The sequence below is a fragment of the Cebus imitator genome, unplaced genomic scaffold, assembly GCF_001604975.1.
Source record: "Cebus imitator isolate Cc_AM_T3 unplaced genomic scaffold, Cebus_imitator-1.0 Scaffold102, whole genome shotgun sequence".
NCBI classification, from domain to species: Eukaryota; Metazoa; Chordata; class Mammalia; order Primates; family Cebidae; genus Cebus; species Cebus imitator.
This window is the reverse complement of record NW_016107417.1, coordinates 47,705-60,356: the sequence shown is the minus strand read 5'-3', so window position 1 is coordinate 60,356 and position 12,652 is coordinate 47,705. Positions and strand designations below refer to the sequence as shown.

At 52.0% G+C, this 12,652-nt stretch overlaps 1 protein-coding gene across 1 annotated transcript in view; it reads left to right on the top strand.

The window, feature by feature from the left end:
• GAL (galanin and GMAP prepropeptide) overlaps positions 1–3,488 on the top strand; it is a 7,032-nt gene extending 3,544 nt beyond the window's left edge. Inside the window, exons 4-6 of the mRNA XM_017537326.2 lie at positions 493–579; positions 1,321–1,398; positions 3,227–3,488. Of these exons, the coding sequence (XP_017392815.1) occupies positions 493–579; positions 1,321–1,398; positions 3,227–3,303 (242 nt within the window). The 3' untranslated portion in view covers positions 3,304–3,488. The remainder of the gene's footprint in view (positions 1–492; positions 580–1,320; positions 1,399–3,226) is intronic.
• Positions 3,489–12,652: the final 9,164 nt, after the last annotated feature.

The following is a 12,652-nucleotide window of genomic DNA, read 5'->3' as shown; positions in this document are numbered from 1 at the left end:
GCACACAGCTGCCAGGGTGAAAATAAAAATCAGATTCAGTCACAGCTTAAACTCTTCAGTGGCCCCCATGCTTTCTGGGACATGAGGACGCAGCCCCTGTTGCCTGTTGGGGTGGCACCCAGCTTGGTGCCAGCTTGGTGCCAGCTCAGTGCCAGCTCCAATGCCAGCTCAGTGCCAGCTCCGATGGCAACTCCTCTGGACCTGGGAGCACCTCCTGCAACAGGGCAGGTCCCGGGCGGGAGACACACCTCCCTTTCTCCCACCCCACCGGTGATCCTTACATTCCCTTCAGCCCTGGCATGGGTGAGCGGCCGAGCTCTTCCCTCGGCGCGTGGAGAATCGCCCTCTCTACTCTGGTTACCGTCCTCAGGGTCTATTTCACAGTCGTGTTGTGTGTGTGTTGGCTACAGGCATCCCCGTGTCTTCTTTGGGTGTGGGGAGGGTGTGTGTGATGGTCACACCCAGAGGCTCCCCTCTCTGATCTGTAAACAGATGCCGTTGGCAACCACAGGTCATTCAGCGACAAGCTCGGCCTCACCAGCAAGCGGGAGATGCAGCCTGAAGACGAGGTGAAACCAGGTGAGACGACTCTCACCCCGGGCCCGGGGTCGCCTCATTCACCAACTCCCAGGTGCGTGCAGAGGGCAGCAGAGGGTGCCGGGGCACCTGCCGCCCACCTGTCCACAGCTGCAGCCCAAGCCTGGCCACAACTTAACGAAGACGGTGTGGCCTCATCACACCTGTCAGCAGCTGCAAACCCGAGACTGCAAGGCATCCTTCTAGACTGGGAGGTGGTCCACGCACCAGGGCCTCCAGAGGAGCAGGGTCTTATGGCGCGGTGGCTCACGCTTGTAATCCCAGCACTTTGGGAGGCCGAGGCGGGTGGATTACCTGAGGTTGGGAGTTCAAGACCAGCCTGGCCAACGGCAAACGCTGACTCTACTAAAAATATAAAAATGAACTGGGTGTGGTGGTGGGTGCCTGTAATCCCAGCTACTCGGGAGGCTGAGGCACGAGAATCACTTGAACCCAGGAGGTGGAGGGAGGTTGCAGTGAGCCGAGATCGCGACACTGTACTCCAGGCTGGGCAACAGAGCAAGACTCTGTCTCAACAGCAGAAAAAGGAAGAGCGAGGCCTTGAACTGGCTCTCTCCCCTCTTCCTCGTATTGAGCAAGGGCTTTGGAAAGCACAGCCGGGCCTCAGGCTGCTGGGATCCCATCATTGGCCTGGGGTCCCCAGCTCCTCTGTAGGGATGGGATGTCTTGAGACACAGTAGCCCCCTGCACAAGTCATGAGTGTTGGTCTTTTCTCTTTTCTAGGAAGCTTTGACAGGTCCATGGCTGAGAGCAATATTGTGCACACAATCGTTGAGTTCCTGTCTTTCTTGCATCTCAAAGGTATGTGAGATATCAGCAACGTTCCGTTCACCTGTCAGCACGCTGGAGCCGTAAAAGGCCCATTGAGAAGAGGACCATAGCGTCCCACCGGCAAGCAGCCAGTGAGCCATCTAGAAACCACGTCTTGTCTGGCTGTGTGTCAGGATGACAGAGCATGACACTAGAGCTAGCTCCAGGGGGCTGGGAGGGTGGCACGGGCGTGCCACCAGCCGTGAGGGCCATCAGCCAGCGCTGCTCCCAGGAAGAGAGTGGGCCTTAGGGCGCAGCTCCCTCTACTGGAACCATTATCTATTCACACGGTGACACACCTGTTAGGGCACAGGTGTACTACGGGGCAGGCTCTTCCTGAGCTGTTCTAAATCTTCTTTCCTTTCTTTTCTCTTTTCCTTTCCTTTCTTTCCTCCCTTCCTCTTTCTTTCCTTCTTTCTTTCTTTCTTTCTTTCTTTCTTCCTTTCTTTCTTTCTTTCTTTCTTTCTTTCTTTCTTTCTTTCCCTCCCTCCCCTCTCCTTCCTTCCTTTCTTCCTTCCTTTTTCTTTCTTTCCTTTTTCAGTCTCACTGTGGCCCAGGTGGGAGTGCAGTGGTTCCATCTCAGCTCACTGCGACCTCTGCCTCCTGGGCGCCAGTGATTCTCATGCCTCAGACTCCCGAGTAGTTGGGACAAGAGGCACACACCGCCATGCCCGGCTAATTTTTGTATTTCTAGTAGGGGCGGGGTTTTATCATGTTGGCCAGCCTGGTCTTAAACTCCTGGCCTCAAGTGATCTGCCATCCTCAGCCTCCCAAAGTGCTGGGATTACAGGCGTGAGCCACTGTGCCCGGCCCTAAACCATGTTTTGTAAGCGCGGGAAATTACTGGGAGCCCATATCTGAGACTGCAGTGTTTCTCTGTGCAGCGCTCCTGCCAGCAGGCTGCCTTGAAATCTGACTGGAAAGGCTCTGATCCTGGCTTCCAGTGTCTTCGGCAAACCCTGGGGATGAGGAGGCCTCATACACACTGTGCTTGGCGTTCATTCCATGATGGGCATCTGGCCTTAATCAGATATCACACTGCAGCAGTGGAGGGAGCCAGGAAAGCGGCCGGCGTTCTGAGGGTTAACAGGGAGGCGGGGTGGGGAGGAGGGATGGACTGCTTTGCTTTTTCTCTCCGGCAGAGACCTTCTCCTGGAGCTCTGAGCGCTGTCGGGGAGGCGGGGTGGGGAGGCGGGGTGGTGGACTGCTTTTTCTCTGCAGTGGAAACCTTGGCTGAACAATACAGCTTTGTCCCGTTTGGAAAATCAAGGCTGATTCCTGGGTTTGTTTTGGATCAGGATGCTTTTCATTTGCAGTGTTATGGGGCTCTATGGGTGGTGACGGGGGAGAGCGGGGGAGAGGGGAGAGGCGTGAGGGGAGGGCAGGGCAGGGAGACTGACAGAGAAGGTCTTAGAAAAGTCGGTGTTCCTTAGAAATTCCAAAACTGGGTCGCCAAGTTCCCTCTGTTGGCGCCTCTGGGAGAAAGCTGGGATGACTTTTCCTACAAGCGGCAGGTAGACTCTGCCAGATTTTTGTTTGTTTTTAACTTTGTAACATGGAAATTATTTCCTTACGAGACACCAACTTTCGTTATTCAGATAGGAATTATACCTCTTTAAAGCCCGACTGTAAACGTCTGACAGGTTTAGGTGCTTACTAGGTGTGGGAGTTAAGTCATTACAGAGCGAGAAGTGCAGACTGCTGTGCCCAGCTCTGGGCTTCATCCCGCACGAATCTGCCCGCAGTACGCGTCAGGGCCATCATTCTCTCGTGTGCGCATTCAGAACGGGCTGCTCAAGTGCGGCTCTTTCCTTTGCAGAGGCCGGGGCCCTCGACGGCCTCCTGGATGCCCCCGCCGCAGCCTCCCTGGATGACGCCAACACCGAGCGTTCCTGAGAGCCTCCTGGGCGTGTCTGTGCGTTGTAATCCCAAGTCACACCTTAAGATGATGGATGATCATCTTAGCCCAATTTACACAGAGTCAGCTCTTCTTGTTCTCTTTCCCCTGATGCTGTGTTGTTATCACTTAAGATTTTCTTTTGGTGTTTTATTCTGAGTGGCAAAATAAAGAATAGCAATTACTTGCCCTTGTCTTCTTCTTCCACACTTCTGTCTCTTGACCAGCGCCACCCACGGGTTTTACAAGATAAAGCTTGATCATAATCATATGGATTAGACATGAATTTTAAACCCAAATTCTACCATCAGGAGCGTCTCATTGCACGTCCGGGGCATAAAGTTATCTCAATGTTAAGTCCAGTCCGATGTAATGATGAAGGGAAGTGTGTTACTGAGATGAACGAAACCACTAAACAGACAGTACTGCTGAGCTCCTGGAGCTGATCTTTCAGGGAGATGGGAACGAAACACATGACGACAGCCTTAAGCAGGTGGGTGGGTTTCGTGGTGCCCGAGGAGGTGATCAGTGCTGAGAACAGACGTGTCGGCAGGGCGGGGGGGCCAGGAGCGAGGTAGGAAGAGGGGAGACGGGCAAGCGGCGGGAAGACAAGAGCAGGAGGTGTGCGCCGAGACAGTGCTGAGTGAAGGAAGGCGTGCGGGAACCATCTCCTGACGTGACAGAGACTGAGTCTTTTGGGCAGAAATAAAAAGATCACTCCAGAAGATCCAGAAAGAAGGCAGGCAGCCAGGCGCACGATGGCTCACGCCTGTAATCCCAACACTTTGGGAGGCTGAAGTGGGTGGATCACTGGATGTCAGGAGTTTGAGGCCAGCCTGGTCAACATAGTGAAACCCCATCTCTATTAAAAATACAAAACTCTTCTGGGGGTGGTAACACGTGCCTGGTAATCCCAGCTACTCTGGAGGCTGAGGTGGGAGAATCACTCCAGCCTGGGAAACAGAGTGAGATTCTGTCTCAAAAAAAAAAAAAAAATGGCTAGGGGAAGAAGCCAGACATGTCTGTTAACGTAAAAGGTGGTGTGCAGGCCTTTTGGAGTCACCGGAGGCGGCCGTGTGGTGGCAGTGGGATGTGGCTTCCCAGTTTTCCCCACTGGCAGTTTGCTACCTAAGACCTGTTTCAAGGGACACAGAGCCCTGACGGCCCTCTCCCTGCTTGGTGACCACGCCCTTTGGTTGTACCTCAGCTTGGCCCCCCAGCTCCATCCCCAGCTCCACCCAGTTCCCTCCTGCACCTGCAGGCTCCACTCTCACACTCAGTGGCTGTGGGTCTCCTATGCTTCAGACCGCTCCCAGCCCGGAGGTAAAGACCTGGTGGGTGAAATGCCTGGGCCCACCCTCACTCCCTGTTCACTGTCCGCATTTATCCTCTTCCATGTTTTTAGAAATCTCTTTAGGTCCGGGCACAGTGGCTCACGCCTGTAATCCCAGCACTTCGGGAGGCCAAAGCAGGCGGATCACCTGAGATCAGGAGTTTGAGACCAGCCTGGCCAACATGGAGAAACCCCATCTTTACTAAAAATACAAATTAGCCGGGTGTGGTGGCACACGCCTGTAACCACAGCTTTTCAGGAGGCTGAGGCGGGGGAGAATCGCTTGAGCCTGGGAGGCAGAGGTTGCAGTGAGCCAAGACTGAGCCATTGCATAAAACTCTGTCCTAAAACAAAAACAAAAACAAAAAAACAACTCTTTAGTTCTCCAACTTGGGCAGGCATCAGGATTCCCAAGGCCCTGTCAGAAGGCGGTGGCCAGGCCCCTCCCCAGGGCGTCGGAGCAGGAAGGGCTGGGGGTGCTGGAGCTGGGCCCCCAGTGAGCTTCCTGCTACGCTGCTTGCTGGAGGCCTGTGCACACATTCCTCCCAAGGCGGAGGGAGCTCCTGGCCTGGAGGAGGCAGGCGAGTGGGTGTGCCTGGGGACCACACCTCGGCCTCTGGGCTCCAGCCCCACGTGCGCAGCCTGTTCTGTCTGGTCTTCCTGTAGCCTTTGCCTGCAAACCCCGCGGCCGTGGACAACGTCTCTGCCTCAGCCCGCCCCACAGCCTCCTGCATCACTCCTGCAGACCCCACAACTGCAGCCCGGTCTGGCTCACCTAAGGCCTTCGCACGGGTCCCTCCCCAGCCCTGGGAAACCCCTACGCATCCCGCAGGGTTCTGCTGCAGGGTCACCTTGTCCAGAGTGCCCCCTGTTCCTCTGCCCCAGCCTGTGTGGTGCCGCCCTAATCAGCGTGCCTGCCACTCTAATCCTGGTTTCAGATGTGTCTCTCCTCACTGCACCATGAGAAAGAAGTGCCTGAAGGAACAGAGATTAGTGAGCTGTGCTGAGGGCTGGCACCTCCCGTGGCTTGCAGGAGTCACCTAAGCAAGGTTTACCAATGGTCAAGGAGCCCAGACTCCATGCAGGGGTGCGGCTTCCATGCAGGGATTTGGCCTCTGTGCAGGGGTGTGGCCTCCGTGCAGGGGTGTGGCCTCAGTGCAGGAGTGAGGCCTCCATAAAAGGATTCGGCCTCTGTGCCGGAGTGTGGCCTCCGTGCAGAGGTGCAGCCTCCATGCAGGGATTCGGCCTCCGCAGGGGTGTTGCTTCCGTGCAGGGATTTGGCTTCCATGCAGGGGTGTGGCTTCCATACAGGGATTCGGCCTCTGTGCAGCAGCGTGGCCTCAGTGCAGGGGTGTGGCCTCTGTGCAGGGGTGAGGCCTCTGTGTGCAGGTGTGCAGCCCGCCCTGCAGGGGTGCGGCCTCGGTGCAGGGCTGCCGGCCCCAGGGTCAGCAATACACAGCTGTCAGACTCTCCCCCTGCGGCATCTCCCGCCTCCTTCTCTAAACCCTGCCTTCCTTTTAGGTATAAGTGGTGTGGGGCAGGTGGCAGGTGGCAGCTGGAAGACGAGGGAAAGGACATGAGGGGCCCGGGGGAGTTGCGGTACCATCTGCTGTGATGGACGAGGCTACAGAGGTGACGTCTTTACTTCCAGGAGAGAACGTGGCTGGAGCTGGCTGCAGCCATCCTGGATCCATCTGTTGCCAAGAGCAGCAGTCTTCTCAAGGGAAAGGGTTCTTCAGCCACCTGGGGAAGTGAAGAGTTTTCCGACAGGCCTGAGAACCACCAAGATGCCTAACGGAGAGGTGGAGGGGGCTGAGGCTGTGCACGCTGGGGGAGGTGGCTGTCTCATCACCAAAGCTGATCGACACAAAAGCCCGCCCACCTCTCACTTGCCCTGTCTCACCAAGAGCAGAGCAGATGCCAGGGTGACGCTGCCTGAGGGCCCGGCACGGTGGAGGCAGGTGAGTGGCAGGCCAGTCTGAGGAAGAGGCCCGCGCTCAGGAGGTCCCAGGAGGAAGGAGGAAAATGCTGTTTAAGAAGACGGGAGAGAGGTGGGCCAGTGTCTCCCGCCTACAATCCCAGCACTTTGGGAAACCAGCCTGGGCAACATGACGAGACCCTGTCTATGTAAAAAGTAATTAAAAACGTTTTTTAAAAATTAAAAAAAAGGCGGGGCGCAGTGGCTCACACCTGTAATCCCAGTACTTTGGGAGGCTGAGGTAGGCGGATCACGAGGTCAGGAGATCAATATCATCGTGGCCAATAGGGTGAAACCCCATCTCTACTAAAAATACAAAAATTAGCTGGGCGTAGTGGTGTGTGCCTGTGATCCTAGCTACTCAGGAGGCAGAGGCAGGAGAATCACTTGAACCCGGGAGGCGGAGGTTGCAGTGAGCCCAGATCGTGCCACTGCACTCCAGCCTAGTGACAGGGCGAGACTCCACATCAAAAAAAATAAATAAATAAATAAAATGAGGGAAGAGAGAGAGTCTTGGGAGGATAAAGAGATCCTAACACCAAAGATATAAGGAATTTACAGCTGATCATTTTCTATCGTACGCCCTGGGAAACCCTTATTTCAATGCAAGAAAAGGGATTCTTACACATTTTGGGGTCAGGATTGTAAACCTACAATGAAATTCTAAGCTCCCAAACAGACTGAACAGATCCCTCTCATGGGCAAAGGGACCCCCAAAGAAGCCTCAAAAACTAGGTCGGGTCACTACGGGAAGGGAGGGGTCAGACACGCACATTACGCCTCTTCCTTTGGGGTAGACACAGCTGACCAGGGACCAGCATTCACATTACAACAGCTCTCAAGATGGACAGATCGCTTCTCTTTAGCAATAAGATACCGAATTGCAGCCTGACTCTGGCGTAGGACCACATGGCAGATAACAAGCCCTGAAGGAAATGAAAGTATTTTATCCCTACGTATATTTCCTTGACATATTCTTAAATGGCTCTGCAAAGCTGGCTCTTGAGGGGGAAATTGCATTCTGTAGAGAATTTCCTTCCCTTACTAGTCTGACACCTTTCTAAAGTCTGGTAAGAGACATTCTATTCTTTCTTTTTTTTTTTTTTTTGAGACAGAGTTTTGCTCTTATTACCCAGGCTGGAGTGCAACGGCATGATCTCGGCTCATCGCAACCTCCACCTCCTGGGTTCAAGCAATTCTCCTGCCTCAGCCTCCCGAGTAGCTGGGATTACAGGCACGCACCACCATGCCCAGCTAATTTTTGTATTTTTAGTAGAGACGGGGGTTTCACCATGTTGACCAGGATGGTCTCGATCTCTTGACCTCGTGATCCACCCGCCTCGGCCTCCCAAAGTGCTGGGATTATAGGCATGAGCCACCGCGCCCAGCCGAGACATATGAATAAGAATAAACATTCTTAATGTTTATTCTCTGAAGCCTGCTACCTGGAGGCTTGCCTTCCACAACTGCCCCCACCCACCTCCGCCTACCTTACCTTAATTCAAGCTGACTTCAACTCTTCAGAAGGGCTTAACTCTTTCAGCCAATTGCCAATCAGGACACCTTTGAATCCACCTGTGACCTATAGCTCCCCACCCTACCCCACTCATTGAGATGTTCCACCTTTCTGGGCCAAACCAATGTATGCCTTACATGTATTGATTTATGCCTTTTTCTGTAACTTCTGTCTCCACAGAATGTGGAAAACCAAGCTGTAACTCAGCCACCTTGGGCAGATATTCTTAGGACCTCCTGAGGCTGCGTCACGAGCATGGTCCTTCACTTAGCAAAATAAACCTCTAACTTGAGGGGGATCTGTCTTGATACATTTTGATTTACAGGATTTTATCCTGTTTTATCCATGGTAAAAACTAAGAAGGCTCCAGAAACCAGAAAGCTTGACAGTCTCTGATACAACTTTTAAAAAAAATGGTCAGTGATTTCTGCTTCCAGGAGACGGAGCAGAGGTAGAATTTTCCTTTGTTCTTTTGCTAAGTACAATTAAAAATCCTGGACATCACATAGAAAGGAGACATAAGAAGACTCTGAAAGCCAAAGCAATGGGCAGACCAGCTGGGGACTTCAGCCGGTGGTGAGTTCCCTGGGTTTTCTTTCTGCCTCACATATCCTTGACTTGGGCAGAAGGAGCCAGCATCCTAGAAATGTCAACAGGCAGAGATCGCAAAAGCCCCAACCAAAGCTACCCTCTCTAGATGAAGGACCAGGAAAGGGAAGCCTGGCAAGACAGAGAACTGCAGACAGCGACCTCTCTACTCCAGCAAAACCGCAGCGAGCACTGCGGCTTCACCAGGCCAGCCAACGCTCTGGGGGAGCCCAGACTTCCTCGTAAGGCTGTGACGAGGTGGCCCAAACCCCAACCAGGGGGAAGCTGTACAGTGCCAAGTAAAGAACTGAAGCAGGAGTGGCCGTGAGAAACACACCTCCCGGACACGGAACTAGGAAGGGAGAGGTGATTTATTTGGCCGGGAGCGAGGCACATGTTTGTCTAACAGCCAAGCTCGTCTGACTAAGAGAACCTCCGCCTTTATACAGGCTCACAACTCTAGATGTTACACATGAAAGGGTCTTGGGTTTACAGCCTTAGAAATTACATGTGAAAGGGTCTTGGCTGATGGAGGAGGAGTGGGGTGGGGGTGTGATCTTGTTTAAGTGAAAACAGTGCCTTCTGGAGCAGTTCCCCATCCTATGCCTGCCATCTACAGGAAGGCGATTTAGGAGGTGCCAGTGGGCCAGCCTTTTCTTCTATCGAAATGCAGTGTGGAAGGGGGAGGCGATCTTAGATGCTGGGATCTCTTTCCCCAGAACCAGGACTTCATCCCTGAAAACTACCCCACCCCTGGCAATAACAAGGCCCCCACTACAGTGTCAGCAGAGACCACCTGGGAGCCCAGACTTCCGTGCCCCTCCTCCCCCATAACAAAAGGCATACCTCTCTCCCTGCATTTGGGTGGTGTCAGAGGAAGGCTAGTGGAGAATCAGGACTCTCACCACCTCCCAGTAGTGACAAGGCCACCCCCTTCTCCCGTGGTGTCAGTAGAGACCATGGGGAGGGGTGCAGTAAGAAGGTACTCCTACCCCTCCCAGCATGGGAGATATTAGTGGGGAGCCGAACTCCCACTCCTGCCCAGCAGTAATGAGGAGCAGCCCACTCACGCCCACAGGTCAGTGGAGACTGCGTGGGAAGCCTGGGCTTCTGTCCCCATCTGGCCGAAATGAGGTGGCAACTGTTAAAATGAGCACTTTGAATGAAGAGACCCCCTCAAACAGGCTTTGGTGTGAGCAACATGGCTGTTAATTCACCTGGGCGCAGGTGGGCTGAGGCCGAAAAGGGCGTCAGTGAAGGGTGGTAGGATAGGAGTTGGTTTTGTAGGTTTGGGGTAAATCTTTTGGGGAGGGGGCAATGGAAAGTTACAGAGTAGGATCAGTTGCAGTGGTGGGGATAAGGGTGAGGGGTACACGTTACCACAAGTTCAGTTACGATGGCAGGTGAGGTAAGGCGTAAGAGTAGTTAAGATGGCAGGGTGGGGTGAGGAGTATTCACATTATCATAAGAACAGTTAAAATGGCAGGGGGTGCTGAGAAGCTTAATGTCCGGGGGAAGCTCCGCTGGGCCATCAGGGATAATGGGGAACGCAAGCAGGGGGTGGGGGCTGATCAGCCGAAGCAGGCAGGACTTCAGACTTTCTGGATCCGAGCTTGCACATGGAGGCCTGACAGCAACCCCAACCTTTTCCCTGCTAGGGCAATGCCAAGCAAGCTACGTAAAAGAGAAGGTTCAGATAGAACCCAGAGTTTCATACCATGGTACCCAAAAAGTCCAGGGTTCAGTTAAAGATCACTTATACCAAGAATCAAGATCCCAAACCGGATGACAGAAGACCATGGACAGAGGTCAACAGTGATCTGCTGGGTATTAGAGTTGCCTGACAAAGATTTTAAAGTAGCCATCATAAAAAATGCTTCAATGAACGATTTCAAACATACTTTAAACAAATAGAAATACAAAGTTTCAGTAAAGAAATAGAAACTATAAAGAAGAATCAAATGGAACTTTTAGAACTAAAAAATACAATAACCAAAATAAAAATTCCAATGGATGAACTTAAAAGCAGAATGTAGAGGGCAGAGGAAAGGACCTGTGAACTTGACTTTTTTTTTCTTTTGAGATGGAGTCTTGCTCCACTGCCCAGGCTGGAGTGCACTGGCATGATCTTGGCTCACTGCAACCTCCACCACCCGGGTTCAAGTGATTCTCAGCCTCAGCCTCCTGAGTAGCCGGGATTACAGGCAACCACCACCACGCCTGGTTAATTTTTAAATTTTTAGTAGAGATGGGTTTTCACCATGTTGGCCAGCCTGATGTCAAACTCCTGACCTCAGGTGATCCACCCGCCTTGGCCTCTAAGACGACCTCTGCCTTGACTTCCACACTGCATATCAATAGGAGAAATAAAGGCTGGCAGACCGGGTGCTACCTTTAATCACCCTCCTATAGATCGCAGGCATGGTGTGGAGGAATCTTTCTGGAAGGCATTGTTTTTACTTAAACACGATCAAATCCCTGCTAAGTCCCATACCCCATGCCTACTCCATGGACCAAGACCCTTTCACATGTAATTTCTAGAGTTGTAAACCTTTATAAGGGCAGGGATTTTCTTTGTTGGTGGCAGGGGCTCGGCTATTTGGGGCATTCAGACCCTCTGCAGCTCCGGGCCAAATAAAGCACCCCTTCCTTCCCAGTTCAGTGTTCAAGAGGTTTGTTTCTCAGCCTTTCCTGCTTCAACGCCACTGTACTCCAGCCTGGATGACAGAGTGAGACCCTGTCTCAAAAAAATAAAAACAAAAAAAGGAGGGAACCTTAGAAATCTGTGGGGTCAGAAAGAAGATGGCATTCATTACATCAGGATCCTGGAAAGCAGAAGATGACAGAGCTGAAAGAGTCCTAGAAGAAATAACGACTGAAAACTCCCCAAATTTGGCAAAAGGCATAAACCTACAGAATCAAGAAGCGGAGTGAACTCCAAACAGGATAAACCTAAAGAAACCTAAGACACATCATAACCAAACTTCTGAAAGCTACAGACACAGAAAATCTTGAAATCAGCAAAATGAAAACAACATTTTATTTACAAAGAAAAAGCATTTCACCTCCTGGAACTAATAAGGAATTATAGCAAAGTTGCAGGATGCAAGGTTAATAAACAAAAGTCAATAGCTTTCCTATATACCAGCAATGAACAAGTAAAATTTGAAATTAAGATTACCATGCTGGTCGGGCACGGTGGCTCACGCCTGTAATCCCAGCACTTCGGGAGGCTGAGGTGGGTAGATCACGAGGTCAGGAGCTTGAGACCAGCCTGGCCAACATGGTGAAACCCTGTCTCTACTAAAAATACAAAAATTAGCCTGGTGTGGTGACATGCACCTGTATTCACAGCTACTCAGGAGGCTGAGGCAGGGGAATCACTTGAAGCCGCAAGGCAGAAGTTGCAGTGAGCTGAGATAGTGCCATTGCACTCCAGCCTGGTCAACAGAGTGAGAATCTGTCTCAAATAATATTAATAATAATACATAGGTATGCATTTCCAAAACCTATATGAGGAAAACTACATAACTCTGATGAAAGAAATAAATACAGAGCTAAATAAATGGAGACATATTCCATGCTTGTGGATAGGAAGACTCAATATTGTCAAATATTAGTTCTTCCCAATTTGATGTACAAATTCAACACAATTCCGATAACAATCCTGGCGAGTTATTTTGTGGATAGCAAAAAACTGATTCCTGGGCCGGGTACAGTGGCTCATGCCTATAATCCCAGCACTTTGTGAGGCCAAGGCAGGAGGATGGCTTGATCCCAGGAGTTTGAGACCAGCCTGGGTAACATGGGGAGACCTTGTCTCTACAAATAACAACAACAACAAAAAATAGCCAGGCATGGTGGTGCACACCTTTGGTCCCAGCTGCTCGGGAGGCCGAGGCCGGAGGATCGCCTGAGCCTGGGAGGTCAATG